Source organism: Trematomus bernacchii, unplaced genomic scaffold, assembly GCF_902827165.1.
Source record: "Trematomus bernacchii unplaced genomic scaffold, fTreBer1.1, whole genome shotgun sequence".
Taxonomy (NCBI): domain Eukaryota; kingdom Metazoa; phylum Chordata; class Actinopteri; order Perciformes; family Nototheniidae; genus Trematomus; species Trematomus bernacchii.
Window position 1 is genome coordinate 2577536 of NW_022987778.1, and position 21697 is coordinate 2599232.

A 21697-nucleotide genomic window follows, 5' to 3' on the forward strand; every position below is an offset into this window, starting at 1 on the left:
CTTGACCTTATAGGACCGAGTAAGAGTTTTTCTTTCCAAGAGCTGAGCAAATGTGCAGATGTTAGCAGAAACACTGCAAAACAGCAACATCTTTAAAGACATCTTTAAAAGTGAAAATAAGTAACCAGGTCAAGTTTATACGTTTGTAAGATACAACCAGTGGTTGTTAGAAAGGTTAACAATATACTAAAACTTTTTTTTCCTGCACTGGCTTGTGTAATGCTGAGGCTTGACTTTTCAAAACATTAAGTCTATAAAAAGAAACAAAACCTGAAGGGGCACTGCGGAGTGAAATCCCAAATGTTGTTCACTTGGCCAGCTGTGGCTTATTCTGACAACTGTTGTATCCTATAACTGTATTTACAAATGCATGCAAAGTAACAACACCTCCATGAAAAGTTTCTCTCTTTAATACTGTAAGTACTGTAAACTACACTGACTTAAGTACTGTATTTGTGTAAGTCTGCAGGTACTTGATCTTTACTTGATTATTTTTATTTCACATTACTTAAAGGTGGGGTAGGTAAGTTTGAGAAACTGGCTCGAGATACACTTTTTGTTATATTCCATGGAATGCTCTTAACATCCCGATAGCAATGAATATCTTAAGTGCTTTGACAAAAAATCCATTAAAAAAATGTCATCTGTGGAAGCCGTAGTACTGTAAAAAGCACGACCAATCATTTTAGCCGGCCCGGCTAAAATGATTGGATGGCCTACCTGCCTGTCAGCCTTCCATCTGTGCACAAACTTATCTCGTGCCCTCATTGGTCATGTGCGCGTTCGTGTGTGTTGGAGGAGGAGCTCTGTAAGGAAGTGGCAGATTTTTTCCGGCTGTGTATTTTCAAATTCTAGCACACTCAAGCTGGTTTCTCCAAAATTACCTACCCCACCTTTAATACTACACTACATTTCTGAGGCCAATGATTAAGCTTTTCGATTTTTTTGTTACAACTTATGTTTTTCACAAGCTTTGTATGATAACTTTGGTTACTTTGCAATTGAATAATCTTATCATCAAATCAATGATGATGTATTATTATGGATGAAACCTCCCAGCAAAAATCTAAATATTCACTTGAATGAGTCAGTGTTTCATCTGATCCCAAGTGTTGACAGTTAGCAGAGGGGTATTGTGTAATCACAAGACACAAAATCATTCGTCAGAAATGTGATAGTTGTCTTTTCACACGTCAGTCACACTACAAAGCAATCAACTTACTGTACAAGAGTATTTCTAAGTCTTTAAAATACATGTATACAACCAAATATCCTATATAACTAGTAGGCTAATGTTACTAAGTACATTTACTCAAGTACTGTACGTAAACAATTGAGGAACATGTACTTTACTTTAGTGTTTTCACATGATGCTACTTTATACTTTTACTCCATTACATTTTGTAGGCAAATTATGCACTTTTTACTCCACCACATGTATTTTAAAGATTTAGTTACTAGTTTTAGTTGATTAATACACAATTCAAATCCACACTTTAATAATATGTTATTAGTCAAGCAATACATTTGTGTATAAAGTAATTAAAATAAACCCCAATTTTACCAAATGCAAAATTGAAGCACAAATGCAGAGATAATTATTAACATCTGGTGTTTCTAATTCTAATTTTGCTTGACGAGTACTTCGGGTACTTAAAGTATTATTTAATGCTTGTACTTTTTTACTTTTATTTTTGTACAATTTTCAATGCAGGACTTTTACTTGTAAGTGAGTATCTTTACACTGTAGTATTGCTACTTTTACTTAAGTTAAATTATCTGAGTACTGCTTCCACCGCTGTATAACCATGTTTAGCCCTCTAACTCGGCTAGCTAACTGACCTGTCGGTTGATGCTCACCTGACAAATGATTCGTCGAGGAACGTCAATACGTCTTCAAACGCTTGTTTTTCTCACCCTTTAACGCTTAACATCTTAAAATAGCACCTAAATTGTACTTACTATGAGATGCTAGCTACTTTAAACAGCTAATAAGAACGTCATGAAGCTAAACAACTTGGCTATCCCGATCAAATGCCACCTATTGATACTTTTGATAGCGGTTGGAACCCTAGGAAGTGCGCCGGCCGTTGAAGCCAATTGTCGTAGTGGCCAAACGGCGGTGCTACAGCTTCCGTGACGTCACGGGGCCCAAAAATACTTTTTTCCCATTGACTTACATTGGGAAAGAGAAGTCCATAAATCAGTTTAAAATCATTTTTTAACTAAATAAACTACCCAGAATGAACATTTCTATTGCCCTTATTTAAATCAGTAGTTTCTAAAAGTTTTTAAATGGACTAAGCTGAAACCAGAGTTATTTTCCCTCTCCATTCATTTGACTGAGCAGAGAGCAGGAGATCGGAGGCGGGGCTTCAGGAAAACTCTACTGCGCATGCTCTATGGGCCCACATACGGGTACTTTGGCTCAGGCAATTTTGGCTTCATGCGTCACCGGGCAACTTCCATAGGAATGAACGGGGTCCCGCCTCCAACGCTGTGTGCAGTTGTCTTTATACATCCATGGTTGGAACTTTAACTTTGTTGAATGCTAAGTCAGCCGCTTACCCCAACAAAACCGTACACATAACACACGCATCGTTCACAGAAACGTAAAGATAAACTAAATGCAGCAACGTAATACATACGTAAATACATTACATGCCTGCTCCGTACTTTAACAGACACTGATTTATAATTTAAAAGTACCAAGGCAACTGCTGTGGTCCTGCCAAGTGCCCACAACAAGGAGGAAATGCAGAGTTTGTCACACGGGAAACGGACAGATGCTACGGAGCCTTAACCACCGATTTAAAGCAACTACAAGATACAACTTTAACACGCATTACATTTACTGTACAAACGTCAATTTCTCACCTTTTAGCGGTGCGGTGTTTGGAGCCATTTTTCCTGCAGCTGCATTTTTTTCCATCCACTTGCACTGAGGAGACGTCAGTTCCTGTTGAGGTGGTTGGATGGAGTTTTGGTTGGATTGCTGGTGTCTTTACTCAACGTTAAATGGGAAAGCAATGCCACCGTGTGGAATAAAGGAGTCAGTGTCGAAATCATAGACTGTATATATAGGTTGAAATATACTTAATTTTGTGAATTCTGTAGGGATACACAGAAAAGGTCAGGACAAGTTCAGCATGTTGTATGCAGTATTGCAACATTAAAACACTACTAGTGCTGGAAGAAGAACTGAGAAATGTTTCATCACCCTTTTTCCTCATTTTGAAAATATCTGCGTTTACAAATATGATACAATATTGTTGATACTCACTTTTATTATTATTATTTTTATTTCACATTACTTAAAGGTGGGGTAGGTACGTTTGAGAAACCGGCTTGAGATACACTTTTTGTTATATTCCATGGAATGCTCTTAACATCCCGATAGCAATGAATATCTTAAGTGCTTTGACAAAAAATCCATAAAAAAATGTCATCTGTGGAAGCCGTAGTACTGTAAAAAGCACGACCAATCATTTTAGCCGGCCCGGCTAAAATAACTGGATGGCCTACCTGCCTGTCAGCCTTCCATCTGTGCACAAACTTATCTCGTGCCCTCATTGGTCATGTGCGCGTTCGTGTGTGTTGGAGGAGGGGCTCTGTAAGGAAGTGGCAGATTTTTTCCGGCTGTGTATTTTCAAATTCTAGCACACTCGAGCTGGTTTCTCCAAAATTACCTATCCCACCTTTAATGTCATTTTTTAACCCACATCAGGCCTGATTGTAATGGTCAAATGTCCAGTTTACACATATATTGACATTTGTTTACATACATACATTTACATATAACATTCTTTTCTTTTTTATAGGAAAATCTCTCATTCATCATTTATTTTTTGTCAGTATTTTGGCTACACAGTTTATTATAAACTTATTTTAGGAAAGCTGAGTTTTCACTTCCACATTTATTTATGTTTAAACCCACACACCCTTGACAAGATGTATGCTATATGCACATGCAAAAATAATCGATTAATTAAACATTAAAAGCCAAAAATGTCCATAGTGATGCACAACAGGTTAAGTAAAATAAGTAATACCAACGTTTTTAAATATGCTGGTTCAAGTAAGAGTCCTTCATTCAAAGTCTAACTTAAGTCAGAGTGCATAAGTAAAATGTTAAAAATATTATTATATAGTATGTTTATTCTTAGTAAACACAACCTTATGCTTGTGTTTGAGTGACATGATAACAGCACATTTTATTAAATAATTTACAAAAATACTGTAATGCATAGTAGCTTATTCAAGCACTCTACTTAAGTATAGTTTGGGGAGTATACTAAGTATCGTATTTTGTTGCTGTTGCTAGTCCTTTGTTATTTTTACATCAATGTTTCTTGGGTTTTTTTCTTTCACGTTTTCTGAAGTTATATTTATATTCATGTCATTTACATGTCTGTATTAAATAAAATAAACAAGGACAATTTCAAAAACGATTTTGGTGTCTTATTGAATGGATCATACATAAAGCTGCTTGATACAAATGGTGTAAACTTTAAGATATAGTTTAATCCTATTAGTAATAATTTATCCCAGTTTAATTTTATACTGAACCTTTATGCTGTCGTGTACAAACCAGACATCAACACATAATTAACTATCAGTAATCCAGTTTCAAAATATGGATGTTTCTTACATCAAGCATTAACTCCGCCCTGTCTGAACGCCACGTACAGTTTGGCTCAACGCACCTTAAGCCACGGGTTGCCAGTTTGAGACACTTTGATTGACAGGTCAAACGCCCAATCAGTTCTCAACGCGACTGTTTTACAAACAAAGTGTACTTGTTTGGACCAATCAGGAACGTAGAAGGCGGGGCGTTGCCATGGTGAACGTAACCTTTTTTCCCCCTGTAGGTTGTAGCATCGGAAAGCTCGGTGGTGGATGACATCTGTAAACAAGCTCCAGTGAAGCTGGAAACTAAACGATAAAAACGCGGTAAAGAGTGAAAAAGAAGAGCTCGAAGTAAGTGTCTTGTGTTTTTATTTATAATTGACATTAATTACATTTACTGAGGCTTATTATTTGTAGCTTTCGACAGCCATAGGATAATGAATTAACTAGCAATGCATCTTCCCCAGACATACTGTTTTCTGAATGAAACGGTTAGCTTGTTTGTTTTTCCTGAAATGTGAGTTGCTTTTCCAATTAATAAGGTTATGGTATAATAATTGTTTAAAGTAAGCTTGCTGTGCCTTTATCCACTAAACACGTGTGTTGCACAGTCCTCTGCTTGTAGCTTTTGAGATTATGGCTAACTTGCATAATCCTGTATTGTTTACAGAGAAATTTGAGAAACTCAGGGTGTTTTCTTTTGTAAGGATTAAGCACATGATTGCTCTGTACTTGTAAGACATTTGAGCCTCAGAAAATGTCTCATACAATTTCAAAGCTCATTCATGTAACATTAAACAAATATGATTTAACCAAATAAAGCATGGCAAGCTATTTATATGGCTTAAATCAACATCATGAAGGCAATTCAAAGTGAATACAAAAACATTAAAGCATAAAGTAATGGACCAGGAACACATTATACAATTAGATTTAAATACATACAAAAACAGTGAAGGTAATATCAATAAAATAAAGCTGATATGTTAGGCTATAAAATACAAGAATACAAGTCACCGTAAGATGTCCATTGTTACTTTATTTATTAAAATGAAAACCTTGATTTAAAAGAAGTTTTAACTCTTATTTTCTTGATTTTCTACCTAACCAGATGGTGAGGGGTAACTCTTTGGTCCACTGTGGGCTGGTTCTGCTGAGTTTGTGGCTGTGTATCCAGTCAGTGCCCATCAGTGTGGACCGGTCCAAAGAAAAGTCTCCGGTGCAGGAACTGGAGGCCCCACAGAGCGCTGTGAGTATGCATGGGACAAGATGAACATTTCCTCTCAAAATGATCATGCCCATAATAATTGAACTGAAGACTTGTTCCAAATAATCATCAAAATATGCTTAACAATCTAAAAATGGCACTTCAACTGGAATCAATTCACTTTACATGTTGTTGAGAAACAATATGTGTATTGAATTGTGTTTTTAAAAAAGAATCTGATGATGATAAATCATAGGGTCTCTTTGCATTAATAAAGGATACAAATTGAACAGCAATATTGTGTGCCTGACCTTTTTCTATGAGCTTTTTCATACATTTTTTTAATCAGACTGTATCAATCAATACATCCTCTGTCCTGATGTTATTGGGAGAGTTTTATCAGCTGTAAAACCCTATAATGTCCAATCCCTAGCTGTGAGTCAGATGGACCACAATATCACATTTAAATCCAGGTCTTAATCTAACTAAACAAAATGCACCTTAGTCACCTAAAGGAGGGAGTCCTTTAGGCTCACAGTGTCTCAGATGGCGGTTTCACATGGAAAGCAGATTATCTTCTGGGTTAAAGGTTGTCAGTGGGTTTGAGAGTAAATGCCCAAAACAAACAAGACCATTAGTAGCCACCGCTCATTAGCAAGAGTGAATTGACACAAGCGTTTTCCATGATGGCCGGTAGTCAGGTTAGATATTAACAAGGTAATTGCAGCTTTTGGTCCTCTACCAACAAACGCTGATGTGTGCTCTGCTTTTCTTCAGGAGACTGGGCTGCACTACGACCGCTACCTCAGGGAAGTCATCGAGTTCCTGGAGAAAGACCCCCACTTTAAAGAGAAGCTCAAAAATGCCAACATGGATGACATCAAGGTATGTCTTGCACACTCACTGGACATGCAGTTATTTTGCAAGCTCTTTGTTGACATGAACATTTCGTAATTGAACCGTGGTTTGTTGATGTTCTGCTTGCAGCAAGGCAAACTTGCCAAAGAGCTGAACTTTGTCCAACACAATTTCCGTACGAAGCTGGACGAGCTGAAGAGGGAGGAGATGAACCGGCTGCGGATGCTCATCAAAGTCAAACACGACATTCAGGGAGGGAGCGGTGAGTCTGGTGTGTCCCTTACAAACTTGTGCTTTCTGAAGTTTCTCAACAAATGTTGTAATACTATAAACTTCAGAGTCATTGAAGATAGGATGCAACTCTTAGAAAGAGGAACATGATGTAATACCAGCAGTAACTTGTATTGGGTATTGAGTTCTGTAAAGTTAGTTTAAATACTGTACACTTTAAGACCAGAAGCACAAGCTGAAGTTACATCCCACATACTTACACAAAAAACCTTTGCTCATTGTACTTTTGTTGAAATTTGAGCTGAAACTTAAGTAAACAAAGCCAGTGCTTGTACAGCTGTGTGTCAGAAACACAACTCAAGCACAACATGTGTCTGTAAAGGTCAGGAAAAGAGTGTTTGCAATGACACAATATCTCTTTTTGAAGTCTAAAATCAGTTATACATCTGTTTCATATTTTAAGTTCCTACTCATAGAGAAATATTGAAATAGTTTTCTTCTATTAATCTCCATACTGCTTCAGTTCATGTTTCTCCCTCTTCACAGCCTACAGGCATATGGCCTTGGGGCTATGGCATGGTAGTGTACGGAGATTAGCTGTTTCTCAGACTCTCTTCATCAGCTGTGTTAAGAGATGACCTCCTTCTTACTTCTGTATATGCATGAAGCAAGGTTGTCAACACGCTCTGCTTCAGGGACTGACTATATGCCAGGAGTAAGAAAGTTAGCTTATCTGACTGTGGCTTCTCTGCAAGAATCCAACTGGTTATGTCTTACTGATTGAACGTTTGATGACCAGCTTTCTGTTGCTGAAAGGAGATAGAACCACAGAGTTGGTTTGGGCAGAGGATCTGTCACTACAGTGTCTTAGCTATTGTCGATTCTCCAACTGAAGTCTTCAGTGTCTGACATGAGTTTGAAGCTCTCCTGCGTACTCCTTCTGGTTCTTTGCTCCAAACCCTGGATCTATTATGGTTAAATAAAATGTTCATTCTCCCCTCCTTGCAGACCGGACCGTGGACCACCAGTCTCTGCTGAAGCAGTTTGAGCACCTCAGCCACCAGAACCCCAACACCTTCGAGGTGGAGGACCTGGACCAGCTCATCCAATCGGTACAGAACACCTAAAGCACCTGAGCACAGTCACCAAATAGACCTTTCCTGTAGTAGGTCTGACTCTTCAGCTGTTACAGTTGCAGCTCCTCATTCATTGTTAAGCCTTTGTTTAACCAGGTCAATAAAACAGCACTTAGATTAGAGTAACATACACAATAATCTTCTTCTGTACACAGATAAACTGGACACTTGTTCAGTAATACATTTTGTTTGTTGAAATCAGTGTGTAGATGTAGTTGTTGCATACAATCTAAACACTTTGATTGTAATTGTATATCACATAAAGAGAAAAAAGCAAAGCCCTACAACTCATTAGGTGAGGTTGATCATCATGACGCAGCATTCCCAGATGTGAAGAGGATGGATTTGTTTTTGCCTTAGTAAACATCTAACACAGCCAAAATAAAGCAATGACTCATTCCAGAGGATTCTGGTTGTGGCTTCAGAGCATATTTGCTGCTCCAGTAGCACAAATAGGGTAACGTTTCACCACAGAATCCAACAGACACACACAGCAGCCACACACACTCTCGTTATCGTACTGATTGCTTCATCTAGTTGGAGTGAGTGTTTATTCTTTGGATAGATAAAACTATCTAGCTCACGTGAGCATGTTCCCTACACTGTGTGTGGATACTGTAGATCTGCTGCTTACAGTATATGTACCTGCATCACAGTCATACCTATAATCACAGTTTGCCTCATACTATTGCTATAATTAGGATGATGAGACGAGAGAATTACAGGTGTGTACAGTAAGCTGTGATTCTCACGAGTGCTCACATGTCAGCTACTTTAACAGGTCTGGCATTTCTCGATTTTAAGTGTATTAATATGTCCTTTTGTTGGAGAGCACAGAGAGAGAACATCTTCTGTGATCTGTCATGTGTTTCTGGTTTTACACTGACTGGACATGTCATGAATCATCTCTTTCATTTCATCTGTAGGCGACCAAAGACCTGGAGAACTTCGACAAGGACCGCCACGATGAGTTCAAGAATTACGAGTTGACGAAGGAGCACGAGAGGAGGGAACGTCTGAAGACCATGAGCGAGGAGACTCGCCAGCAGGAGGAGAAGCACTACGAGCAGCTGAGGAAGAAACACGCTGACCATGCAAAAGTGAACCATCCGGTAAGACTCTGACGTATGGGAGTTAAATAATGCCAGTTGTGGAATATAACTACATTCACAAAAGCAATGTCCTTGAGAGCAATTTAGACAGACTTATACTTCAGTAATATTTCCATTTAATGTGACTTCATACTTTTACTCTTTTGTATTGTCGTTCATTCTAGATATGATGCACTACTATACAACTTATCTACCCCAATAGTACACAAAGTATCTAAAAGTGACATGACATAATACCCTAAACAGCTCTTACTCTGAGTACTTCTTTCACCACTGGCTAACGCTAATAGACATTACAACTTATTTCAATGTAGGAGTAGAAATACTTTCACCAGTTACCAGATGATCATTTCAATTTCAAGGATTACTCCATACTTTTGGGAAACGTGTTTGTATTTTGCTCAGTATAAATAAAAACAGGAGCACGTTTTAATTAATTATCAGTAGAAGGTCACAGGGTGGTTGATAAAAATTAGGGATGCTCCGATCGCCAATTTTGGGGCCGATTGCCGATCGCCGGAATCAGTATCTGCCGATACCGATCGCCGATCCGATCGAGTGGGCGGGGCCTAAATGGAAGATTTAAACATCACTTTAAATCTTCCATTTAAAGTGATGTTTAAAACTCAGTTAATGGGGCTCATTCACTGGAGCTTCCACAAACAACAATCAACTTAATTATTACATTCAAATTATGTATATTATTCAAGTTTACATTCACTTTGGATAATACCACGGGAGAAATTAGCAAGCGCTCTCTTTTCCTCTCTCTCCCTCTCTCTCCCTCTCTCTCTCTCCCCCTCTCTCCGTCTCCTGACAGCCCGTCAGTATCGTCTCATGCAGCTCGCTGATCCAGTAATGTGTGAGGCCGACAGTGAAGAATAAACATATTTATAACTAGTTTAGCTTGTTCCAGAGGTAGATAAAATAGCTAAGTGTGTTAGGTCTAACTCTTGTGTGTTCTGCTCCGCTCACACCGTCCATTACAGCGGGTGGAGCTGCAGGGTTTCTGCTTCACACACGTTGCATACCGCTGTTTTACTGTCTTTTTCGGACACCTTAAAATAATGCCAGACCGGTGAAGCCATTTTGGCGAGCTTGTTTTGCCGCGTACAGAGAAAAGTGTCATGTATTTTACGTCATGCGATCGGCCCTCGCGATCGGCATGTTTAGAGAGCACCGATCGATCGGTAGAGAGTGAGTATCGGCAGATCTCGATCGGTGACCGATCGATCGGAGCATCCCTAATAAAAATACATACCACAAAATATAAGTACAAAGAAGGAGGAGAAACCCTGAGGGAAACCCTGTGAGGGATGTGCTTAAAGAAGAATCTAACACTTGTGTGTGTGTGTGTGTGTGTGTGTGTGTGTGTGTGTGTGTGTGTGTGTGTGTGTGTGTGTGTGTGTGGTGTGTGTGTGTGTGTGTGTGTGTGTGTGTGTGTGTGTGTGTGTGTGTGTGTGTGTGGTGTGTGTGTGTGTGTGTGTGTGTGTGTGTGTGTGTGTGTGTGTGTGTGTGTGTGTGTGTGTGTGTGTGTGTGTGTGTGTGTGTGTGTGTGTGTGTGTGTGTGGTGTGTGTGTGTGTGTGTGTGTGTGTGTGTGTGTGTGTGTGTGTGTGTGTGTGTGTGTGGTGTGTGTGTGTGTGTGTGTGTGTGTGTGTGTGTGTGTGTGTGTGTGTGTGTGTGTGTGTGTGTGTGTGTGTGTGTGTGTGTGTGTGTGTGTGTGTGTGTGTGTGTGTGTGTGTGTGTGTGTGTGTGTGTGTGCGCGCAGGGCAGTGAAACCCAGCTGAAGGAGGTGTGGCAGGAGTCGGATGGTATGGACCCAGACAACTTTGATCCCAAGACCTTCTTCAAAATGCACGGTAACCACAGACCATATGTGTCCAAAATACCAAGAACCATTTTCAGTTATCAGAAGATTCCCTTCTTTTCTCTCGCAATAAACGGCCAAGTTTGAATCTAGAATTATTACTACAATATAGTGATAAACATTTGTATTATATCAATCTGATATGACTTCTATAAAAAGTCAATGCCTTTGATTAAAAAAAAGAAGTATGGATGAAATAACGTGTTCATTCATTTTGTGTTGCAGACACTAATGGAGATAGCTTCTTCGATGAGAGCGAGCTTGAAGCTCTCTTCACTAAAGAGGTATTTATTCTAATGTACTTTATATTCCAACCTTTGTTTGGCAAGTTCCGCCTTTGAGGTAAAATGTGCATCTGTGTGTGTCTCCAAGCTGGAGAAGGTGTACAACCCAGAGAACGAGGAAGACGACATGGTTGAGATGGAGGAAGAGAGGCTGCGAATGAGAGAGCACGTTATGAATGAGGTGAGCCAAACACACAGACAGATATGAAGCCTCTTTCATTTTTGTTATTCATACAACAATCATCAACCTTGATCAGGCCACACATTCAAACACAAAGCATTCAGACTCTTTCTATCTGCATTTTAGCACCAGGACACAGCTTTAAGTACATTGCCCCTTTCTCATAATTCATTTTAAAGACCATTTTTGGTCCCTAACATTGACTAAAGCAGCTTAATGTGTTGTTGTTTATTTAGGTGGACACCAACAAAGACAGACTTGTGTCAATGATCGAGTTCATGGCTGCCACTCAGAAGGAGGAGTTCTTGGAAAAGGATGAGTGGGAGGTAAGAGCTTTATTTTATAGAACATTTTGATAGATGCTAATAGACATGTGAGGTTTCTCTCGTACAAATGAAAGTTGTAAAACGTTTTTTGCAGATTGATACGTTTTATCATCAAAAATTGTGTCTGCGTGTGTCTGTGTCTGCGTGTGTGTCTGTGTCTGCGTGTGTGTCGATGTGTCTGCGTGTGTGTCAATGTGTCTGTGTCTGCGTGTGTGTCGATGTGTCCGCGTGTGTGTCGATGTGTCTGTGTGTGTGTCAATGTGTCTGTGTGTGTGTCAATGTGTCTGTGTGTGTGTGTCTGTGTCTGTGTGTGTGTCAATGTGTCTGTGTGTGTGTGTCAATGTGTCTCTGCGTGTGTGTCGATGTGTCTGCGTGTGTGTCAATGTGTCTGTATCTGCGAATGTTTATTTTATAGAACATTTTGATGGGTGCTAATAGAAATGTGAGGTTTCTCTCGTACAAATGCAAAGTTGTAAAACGTTTTTTGCAGATTGATACGTTTTATCATCAAAACTTCATCCCAGTATTTAATCCTTCAGACCATTGTATAATCCCCTGCTCTCCACAGACTTTGGATCAGAACCCGCTCTACACAGAGGAGGAGATGAGAGAGTACGAACAGCATCTGGTCAACGAGGAGAACGACATCCACCAGAAGTCTGTGGAGCTGCAGAAACAGAGGGAGGAGCTGGAGAGGAAACAGGAAGAACTCAGTGCTCAGAAGATCGGCCTGCAGCAGGTGAGCTTCAATCAGTGAAATTCAATCAGGAATCAGGATGTCTTCCCTCAGTAGTCTGCAGGTGCACAACAGGTGAAGTATGGAGTAACATCCACTCAGCAACCCATAGTTCCAGTGCCTTTAAATAATTTACAATTGAGGATATGCATGATTTGCCTGCATTGGAAAGATTCGGTTTGTTTTATCCTGTAGATTCTATAGACATACACTAACACTTATTGTTTAAAGTGCAGGTTAAGGCAAAGAATACCAAATGAATGCTATTTCAGTCAGACAACTCACGTGTTTCTTAATATGTTTATTAGAAGCAGCATATAGTTTGAGTTTGGCGTCTAGGCTCGGGCCTCATCACTCCACAGATTTACAAAGAACATTGAGTGATGATTAGATAACTATCCCCCGAGCCTACAGGTGGAAGCTGGGGTGGTGGGGGGGCAGGTGAGCAGCAGCAACATGAAACACAGCAGCAGGAACATGAACGTAGCAATAGCAAGTGAACACAGCAGTGGCAGCAGCAGCATAGCGAGGCAGAGGCAGGAAGACCTGGCAGCTTAAATAGAGCGGCATGTTTAGGAGAATGTGTTTGGTTGGTTGTAAGAGGGACGAGGTGCGTCACGTGTTAATGTATCATTGGTGCTCGAGTTGACTGCCTGAACTAGCTCGCAGGCTTCGCCCCATTTCTTATCATAAATCAAGCGATATAAGGACGCTTCAAACTGTAACTCCATGTGCAGTTATTGTACCGATTGGTTCCTTTGCTAAACTGAGCAAACCGTACCTATTTTGTGATTCTCTAACATTCTCTTTCTCGTTTTCTCTTCTCAGGCAGTAGAAGAAATGGAAAGGATAAAAGGTGATGTGAAACGTAAGTATCATAATGTAATGATTAGGGCTGATTGGTAACTCTCTTGTTATTATGTAATGCCACGACAGACACAGGAAAGGAGGGTTGGCCTTTTGTGCGCATGACACAAAAAATAAAGAAAAATTAATCAATCAATCACAACTCTGTGTGATAACAAAACTGTCATCAGCTAAAATGAGAAAATAGGCAGAGAAAACGTTACATTTTTTGTAAGTTTCATCATTATCTCGCTGTTCATTAACGTGTGATTATGTGACTCTCTGTTGCAGATCCGGGCGCTGTCGCTGCAGGTGTAGCAACAGGAGGAGCTCCAGTTGTTCCAGGAAACTCTCGCCCTCTTCCCCCCGATGTCCCAGTGCCAGGACACTCTTAGCAGGCTCTGTGTGCTGCCAGTGAGCGTGTATGTGTGTGAGTGTGTGTGGGTGTGTGTGTGTGTTCGCCTTGTTATTATTCCCCATTTTGGTTCAAATGTTCCTTTTTTCTTTAACACCACTTGACGGAAATATGTCTAAATAATAAGCGCACATAAGAGAATCTGATTTCTAGGCTTCAGATTTGGTGCCACTGTCCCACTCTGCCTGCTGTAGCTGCATACATCTGAAGTGTGGAGCTGGTCCAGTTTTCCCTGGGGACAACCCACCCTCTTGTTTTTGTCATTTTAATCACAGCATGACTCTGTTCTCCATGGGAAGTGCTTTGGGATGAAAGGGCGCGGGGGGGGTTGAGCCGAAAGTGAATGTTTTGTTTTGTGCACACTGTAATTCATTGTCACTGATTCTGTCTCTTGGAGGAAATACTTGGGAAATGATTTATTTATCCCATAAAAGAGAGCTGATTGATGCATACAAAATGAATGTCAAAAACGTAACTTCAAAGCTTATGTAGCGCTGCTGCCAAAAGAGTTTATTCACTTTTTTTTCATTTTTGGAACCGTGAAATATCGTTCTTTCTTGAAATACTTTCCTTAATTTCCATATTTGTTTTCTGCTTCAAAATGTGATCATGGATATGAACTTTGGTTTAAACCGTAGGCTCTCAGTTAGTCGGATCACTGTTGATTTTCTTATTTACCTTTTATTCTTTTCTATAAGCTGTAAGAGGACTCCAGACTGCTACAATTACCCACAATCCTCCTGTGAAAATCTTGCACACGAAGCTAAAAAAATCCTTCTTAAAGTTTTTATTTTTCAAAGTTTACTCCTACGAACCGGATGATTGAAGAAAGTGTCTTTAGTTTACAGATAAAGTTACATATATTTAAATCTTTTAATTGAAGATGATTTTTTGTTGTTGGATTGTATGGATTCTAAAGTGGCTGTCTGTTTACACTGAGTTGTGTCCGTGAATCTTTCTCCTGATAGAATACGTTTTAATTTATTTATTCTCTACACTTTCGTTACAGGTTACATTTTGTCCTAATAGATGGGAAATATTAAAGCATACAGAGCTTGTTACAGGGTGAAAACGGTGTTTATTAAAGGTTAATACGACAGATCAGCGATAGAATAACAACTCAGAGTAATTATGATTTTTTTTTGTTTATTTTTTAAACAATTGAGTTATTGTCTTTTACAGAAAGCTGTTAAATCTGTCCGACGCCATGTGTGAAGAATTCATGAAACTGTAGTACAAGGTTTGAATGTGGACAATAAAATGAATGAGGTTGCACGTTTTGAGTTTGTGTCTCTTTACTTCAATGAAAATACAATTATATCCAGAATGTAAAAACAGTGTGCTAATAAAACACGATAAAAGACTTCCAGGGGTGCAGGGGTTTAGTTTTGTCCGTATGAGGCTTTGAAGCGCTCGGCGATGTATCCTCCTCCCGTCACTGGAGGGTATTTGTTGGATCCGTCGCAGCAGCAGATCAGCGCCTCGTCGTCCGGCTGCACGAAGAAAGCCAGAGACTGTCGGGTGCTGAGGTCTCCAGGGGGCGGCAGCAACACTCTGTGCAGCTGAGGGGGGGGGAGGAGACAACACCAATTATAGGTTTTATTATTTTATATATATTTTTTAACTTTATTTCTTTTTGTTTCAAACAATAATACAGTACAATATATCTTTCAGTCACATTTTCAGTTTTTCCAGTTGTATCAATACAATCCTGAATAGGTTTCTAGTATTAGTCAACCAGTATCAGAGTACCACTCCAGGGCTAACAACAAGAAAAAATGTAATAAAGATGGCCTACCTTAGAAAATAAATAACAAATAATAATGATGGAAAGAGAATACAAGGGACATACAAATGTGTTAACAATTCTTACTGTATTAGATGCATTACAGGGACCCATCGCATGATAAATGTATTTTTCTGTAGGCGTAATAAATATGTTATTTGCTCGTGGCATTGTTTTTAAAATAGTTATACTTGAATAGGGATTTGGTAAAATACTATAAAGATACAAGTGGTCAAAGTCTGAACTGTTCAACAAAAAATAGTTATGGAGGTAGAAAGTAGAAATACTCAAGTTAAAGGTGGGGTAGGTCATTTTGGAGAAACCAGCTCGAGTGCGCTAGAATTTGAAAATACACAGCCGGAAAAGATCTGCTACTTCCTTACAGAGCCCCTCCTCCAACACACACAAATGCGCACATGACCAATGAGGGCACGAGATAAGTTTGTGCACAGATGGAAGGCTGACAGGCAGGTAGGCCATCCAGTTATTTTAGCCGGGCCGGCTCAGATGATTGGTCGTGCTTTTTACAGTATTACGGCTTCCACAGATGACATTTCTTTATGGATTTTTTGTCAAAGCACTTAAGATATTCATTGCTATCGGGATGTTAAGAGCATTCCATGGAATATAACAACAAGTGTATCTCGAGCCGGTTTCTCAAACTTACCTACCCCACCTTTAAGTAAAAAGTACCTTGAATGTGAATACTTATTTCCCACGGTTAAATGCAAATACATTTTTATCTTTTATATAATGTCAATTTCTCGATTTTCTTTTTGATATTCTTACTCTCACTGTTTATATAAACCTACCATTACAATTACATACTTATTCTTACTCAGAATAAGAAAGACAAATAATACAAATCTGTCTCTCTACACACATCAGTTTAAACGTTACTGATGACAGCTGCATCTGATAAAAGTAAAGAAGGAAATAATCTCTTCTCAAAGTAACTGAAAATCAGTCTGGGATCAAATACTTATTTCCTCCACTGTCTATTTGAGTTGAGTAACTGAGTACATTTGATACATCCCATTATGTCTCCTGGTGTCCTATTTTTTATTATTATATAGTTGTAAAACAAATCCAAATCTTTTTTCCCCCCCCCGTTATGATATACAATATATTTTCTCCAAAGAGTTCCTCCTAACTCACCACAGAGACAAAGTGATCTCCGGTCCAGCGCTGCATCAGGTCGGCGATGTTCACCAGCACGGCTCCGGGGACGGCAGGAGCGCAGAGGAATTCTCCTGACCGCTGACGCACCTGAAGGTTAACAAGAGTGAGCTGGATTACATGCCTTCTTTTAAAGAGGACATATCATGTTCATTTTCAAGTTCATATGTGTATTTTGTTCCTCTACTGCGACATGTCTCCATGCTTTAAAGGTCACCTATCATGCTATTTAGGCAATAGCATAGGTCTCAGATATATAAAAATATATAAAAAACATGTCTATGAAGTGTTTTGCTCAAAATACCAAACAGATCACCCATTCTAGCCATGCCTCATATCCCTCTATTTCACTTCCTGTTTCAAAAGTGCTGATTTTGGGCAGCTACTGTCTAAACTAAATACTGCCTTGATGAAACGCCATATCATGGATTATCTAGGATTATTTCTGAGACAGTATGGAGCTCAAAGGCTTTCTCGCTTGCCGGTTATACCACAAGGTGAGTTCCTTTTTATTTCCTGCTTCTTCACACACATGCTCTCCAGTACAGGTTAGCTCTGAGTGTTAGCGATGCTAATGTAAACACTGACCATATTACGTCCAAAACAGTCGGGCATTGTTTCTGATAGCAACGTTTCTGATTGGGCCGTGGGTGTAAAGCCAGCCTACATGTAAAGCCAGCCTACATTTCAGATATTACATCATATCTGACGCAAAACTGGATCAGTTCCGTTTTTAGAGATTTGGGTACGGATTAAAAGAGAGAGGGTTTTATTTTCTGACGCTGCGTGAGTTCCCCGACACACGACACATATTTATGTATAAAAGACATCAAAAAGTGCATTTTGCATGATAGGTCCCCTTTAATGTTCAAAAGCACTTTATTTTTCTCATACTGCCTGTGCTGCAGCACCTCTTTTCACCCTCTGTCTGAAACCAGAGCCCAGTCTGCTCTGATTGGTTAGCTGGCCGGCTTAACACATCACGTACAATGTGTTGGAGCGCTAGCCAATAGAAGCGCGTGTGTTACAAAGTGATGTCACTATGTTAAGGAACTAAACAAAGGCATCCAATGGAGGCGTTTCAGGCACTTCTAATAGAAACCTATATAACACACTACAGGAGAGGGAAACCCCCAAAGAGCATAAAAGGGCCTCTTTAACAGAAACAAATGTAAATCTCAATTTAAGAGACAAAGAGGCAATTGTAATTTGTCATTTCTCTTGCATGCAGACAGGTGGAGCCGGTGTTACCTGCAGACCCACAGAGCTTTTGAACAGCAGGGTGATGGAGCCGTAGTCTGAATGTTCTCCACACCTCAGCTGACCCTCCTTCACCTCCTCATGCTTCACTGGAGGGTAGTACAGAGTCCGCAGAGTGGAACAATTCCCTTCCTCTGGAGGAGAAACAACAACAGTGTTCAAACCTGCCTGGTGCAGTCGTATCACAACAGTCAACATTGGGCCTTACACTCAGAGCTCTAATGTCAAGGTTTTATATTTCCCAGTGTCACACATCAATACACAGGTCGTTGGTAGTTATCGCAAGATTTTCCGCAAGATTTTTCAGTCTTTATTTGCTTTTTTGTTCATGGTTTATTCAAGTTGTTTTACATTACGAGGTTTTCCAACTCTGCAAGTCTATATGATGTCACATAAATACATCCTTGTGCATCTCATGACATCCACCAAGTGTCCAAAACAATATTGCACAACATAGATCTCATGTTCCGAATAACCCAGCTTCCCTCAAATTCCTTTTTGGTGTCTATCTACGCCGGGATCCTGAGTCGGGGCTGATCCTGTTGCTGTGGTCCTGAGTCCTGGATCCTGAGTCCTGGATCCTGAGTCTTGCATCCTGAGTCCTGGATCCTGCATCCTGAGCCCTGGATCCTGAGTCGTGGCTGTGCCTGTTGCTGTGGTCCTGGATCCGAGTCCTGGATCCTGAGTCCTGGATCCTGAGTCCTGGATTTCGAGTCGTGGCTGAACCTGTCACTGTGGTCCTGCCTGACTCTCATCATACTGCTTCCCTGATGGCTCCCACAGGATTGTTGACATCCTCGTGGATTAATCTTCTTATTATAGACACATGCATTTCCAAACATTTGGTCTACCTATGTTGTATGTATTATCTTTTCGATTTACAAACGGCATCTATTGCACGTCTGTCCGTCCTGGGAGAGGGATCCCTCCTCTGTTGCTCTCCCTGAGGTTTCTCCCATGTTCCCCTTTAAACTGTGGGGTTTCTCTGGACGTTTTTCCTTGTACGATGTGAGGGTCTAAGGACAGAGGGTGTTGTATTGTCATACTGATATTCTGTACAAACTGTGAAGTCCACTGAGACAAATGTAACATTCGTGATATTGGGCTATATAAATAAACATTGATTGATTGATTGATCTAAACTAAGTAAAATGACATGCCAACCATAAACATAAATGGCTCCTAGCAGTTATATATCGGGCGTTTTGGGGAGTTGCATGCTCAGAAGACTCCATGCAAATAAACATAAAAGTGTTTACAGAGTTGCCACGCTGATCTATAACCATCGACTTCTTCAGCTTGAACCCCAGTAACAATATAACAGTCTTTAGTGAGAGCAGTGAGCGTACACACCTCCTATGAATCGATGCGCACTGAGGAACACCTCGGGGTCCAGACCCAGACTGAAAGCCATCACCTTCAGCACCCGCAGACTCAGCTCTTTGCAGCGCTGGAAGAAAGACGTCTGGATCTCCCTGAAGCCTTTCGCAGCTCCTGATGGCCATTTCTGCAGCAGGAGAGAGTTCAATTAGAGCCTGACTGATGCTAGATTTCAGAGGCCAACACCCATACTGATATTTGTAAGTTAGAAAATCTATTTAGTGCAGTTTTGATAGAGAAATAAATATGAGTTGAGCAGGCCACTTAAGAAAGAAGCTACATATTTACAGGATTGTTTCTCTCCTTGTAGATTGTAAAGGTCCTGAATGGGTGAAAATGTACTCAAGTCTGCTCTCTTCTGAACATGCAATAGGAAAACTGTCTACATTATTTAAAACATATGGCATTTTTGTTCCTGTTTCCCTTCTGCCGATTCTGATATAAAGTTTTCTTGATAACTGAATATTGGGTTATATTATTGGAAGATATTTATTTTTATCTGGCAGCAATAAAACAAACCTTTTTCTTGTTAATCAAACATGTATAAAAGCAAACATATACTTTGACCTCCAGACGAATAGATCACAAAGGGGGATCTTATCTGGGTTAGTGATCATAAAAATGGTCCTGATGTAATCTTTGAAAAATATTAATATTTGACAGTAAGTCGTTACAATGTCAGGCTGAAGTGAAGTAATGTTGAATGCTTCCTTTAGGTCTCCAGGGCGGCTTGGATTCAACCTGAAAAACAGTTTTTTTTAAATGTAAAACAATCAAACTGTGCAGTTAAGAAAGTGTGTTGCTTAATTTCCTGATTCCTACCTCTCAATCCCAAAGGACACCCAGCCGTGGTTAGGACTTCCAGCAAAGCTTTTCCTGCTGAAGGGTTGTTTCTCCTCATCTGGCTGCAGGAAGAACGTCTTGGATATGGCCATAACACGATCCACCTATCCAAACACACCCGCAGAAAATACATATCCCTCTTTTTGTACAAATGCATTTCCATTTTAGGGAATGCAATATGCAGATAATGTACTTTTCACTCAACAAAAGACACCTTATGTTACTTTGCAAATAAAAATGTCCAGTGAAAACCACTCTTCAAATATGGTCATTTTGATCTGAAGTGTTTTTATAAACTCGATGCAGGATGATGATCCTTTAAACTAAATTAATTCCCCCAAAAATAAGCCATTTAAAAACCTAATTAGATCACTTGGAATATGCATTATCCCAAAGTTAATTAATATAATATGATGGATTGCTGTAGACTTCATTATCCAATAGTAGGCCCATGTCAAGTATTTCAATAAGCACAACATTAATCATCTGCAGCAGTGAAATGCAACAAACACATTAATGCAGCGGTGAAATTGTGATTTCTCCATTAATCCAGAACAATTTATTTAACAGTAAAACACTAACAGGGAACATTTTTTCTCATTGACTAGTTTGACTTTTGAAACTTTGAGTACATTTACTGTAAACTAAAGCAGTGTTCGTAGAAGTTGGAAGTAGAAGATAAAGTAAATGTTGTTCATGTTTCAAAAGCAAAAGTACTCCTAATGCAGAATGGATATTTGTTGCAGTATTATATTATCAAGGTTATTATTTGTATCCTGTTTTTATACATGTAAGAGCATTTAAGTACTGTAGTTGGTGAACTTGGACCACATTTAGATTCTAGAAATACTGTGTAGATTAGTATTACAGTGCTGCATTATACCATATCAGCATATCATGTGTTTTTATACACATTTGGCTGTGAAATGTACCCGAATAGAAGTAGCATTAAATGAAAAGTTAAGTACAAACATGCCAAAAAGTAGTAGTAGTAGTAGGCTATAACACTTGAGTAAATGTACTTAGTTACTTGCCACCACTGTACTTATGTAAGGTTTTGTATGCAGTGTGGTAGTACTTCCTTGAATACATTTCCAACACAGCAACAAGCTAAACAAACATAAGTTGTTGTTCCTCTCACCTCCTCCTGAGTGATCCCAGTGTTCTTCAGGAAGACAAACCCCACTTCAGTGAAAGCTGTTTCCAGATCTTTGCTCAAACTGATCATCTGCTCCTCACTAACATCCTTCTCTCTCAGGCTGCACGCGCCGAAGTCCACCACAGGAATGCTCATCTTAAAAACAACGTGTATCTAAAAGGATTTAGTATTTGCAGCCAGGTCAGGATAAAACAACACAGCGACTAATGCACTCGTTTAAAAAAGTTCCTGCAGTGGCTGCCATCTCGCTGTCATGTGACC

General features: G+C 39.7%; 3 protein-coding genes across 5 annotated transcripts in view; 1 reads left to right on the forward strand and 2 right to left on the reverse strand.

Annotated features, from left to right (window-relative positions):
• pik3c2a (phosphatidylinositol-4-phosphate 3-kinase, catalytic subunit type 2 alpha) overlaps nucleotides 1-2962 on the reverse strand; it is a 62833-nt gene extending 59871 nt beyond the window's left edge. Inside the window, exon 1 of one of the 2 annotated variants that reach the window (XM_034149297.1) lies at nucleotides 2878-2962. The gene's annotated coding sequence lies outside the window, so the exon portion shown is untranslated. Of the gene's footprint in view, nucleotides 1-1860; nucleotides 2008-2877 lie in introns of those variants that run through there. The other variant, XM_034149298.1, reaches the window with a different exon arrangement.
• A 1912-nt stretch (nucleotides 2963-4874) lies between these two features.
• LOC117497248 (nucleobindin-2-like) lies at nucleotides 4875-15104 on the forward strand. Of its 2 annotated transcripts, none has more exons than XM_034149159.1 (13): nucleotides 4875-4980; nucleotides 5741-5878; nucleotides 6614-6721; nucleotides 6824-6965; nucleotides 7934-8037; nucleotides 8988-9173; nucleotides 10943-11033; nucleotides 11267-11325; nucleotides 11414-11506; nucleotides 11743-11832; nucleotides 12401-12571; nucleotides 13397-13436; nucleotides 13706-15104. In XM_034149159.1, the coding sequence occupies exons 2-13, from the start codon at nucleotides 5741-5743 to the stop codon at nucleotides 13807-13809; spliced, it is 1326 nt and encodes a 441-aa protein (XP_034005050.1). In that variant the 5' UTR covers nucleotides 4875-4980; the 3' UTR covers nucleotides 13810-15104. The 2 variants fall into 2 exon arrangements, with proteins under 2 accessions (XP_034005050.1, XP_034005051.1); XM_034149160.1 differs by having other exon boundaries at nucleotides 6824-6956.
• Nucleotides 14348-21697, reverse strand: si:dkey-10o6.2 (uncharacterized protein LOC100124608 homolog). The gene is made up of 7 exons (XM_034149162.1): nucleotides 21419-21697; nucleotides 20257-20381; nucleotides 20109-20175; nucleotides 19408-19561; nucleotides 18046-18188; nucleotides 16774-16884; nucleotides 14348-15391 (listed from the first exon to the last, which is right to left on the reverse strand). The coding sequence occupies exons 1-7, from the start codon at nucleotides 21569-21571 to the stop codon at nucleotides 15212-15214; spliced, it is 933 nt and encodes a 310-aa protein (XP_034005053.1). The 5' UTR covers nucleotides 21572-21697; the 3' UTR covers nucleotides 14348-15211.

Coding starts and splice junctions, on each gene's coding strand:
- LOC117497248 (XM_034149159.1), top strand. CDS start 5,741: ATGGTGAGGGGTAACTCTTTGGTCCACTGTGGGCTGGTTCTGCTGAGT. Junction 6,722..6,823: donor CCAACATGGATGACATCAAG/GTATGTCTTGCA, acceptor TTCTGCTTGCAG/CAAGGCAAACTTGCCAAAGA. Junction 11,326..11,413: donor AAGCTCTCTTCACTAAAGAG/GTATTTATTCTA, acceptor TGTGTCTCCAAG/CTGGAGAAGGTGTACAACCC.
- si:dkey-10o6.2 (XM_034149162.1), bottom strand. CDS start 21,571: ATGAGCATTCCTGTGGTGGACTTCGGCGCGTGCAGCCTGAGAGAGAAG. Junction 20,176..20,256: donor GTGTCCTTTGGGATTGAGAG/GTAGGAATCAGG, acceptor ACTGTTTTTCAG/GTTGAATCCAAGCCGCCCTG. Junction 16,885..18,045: donor AAAGCTCTGTGGGTCTGCAG/GTAACACCGGCT, acceptor GTTAACCTTCAG/GTGCGTCAGCGGTCAGGAGA.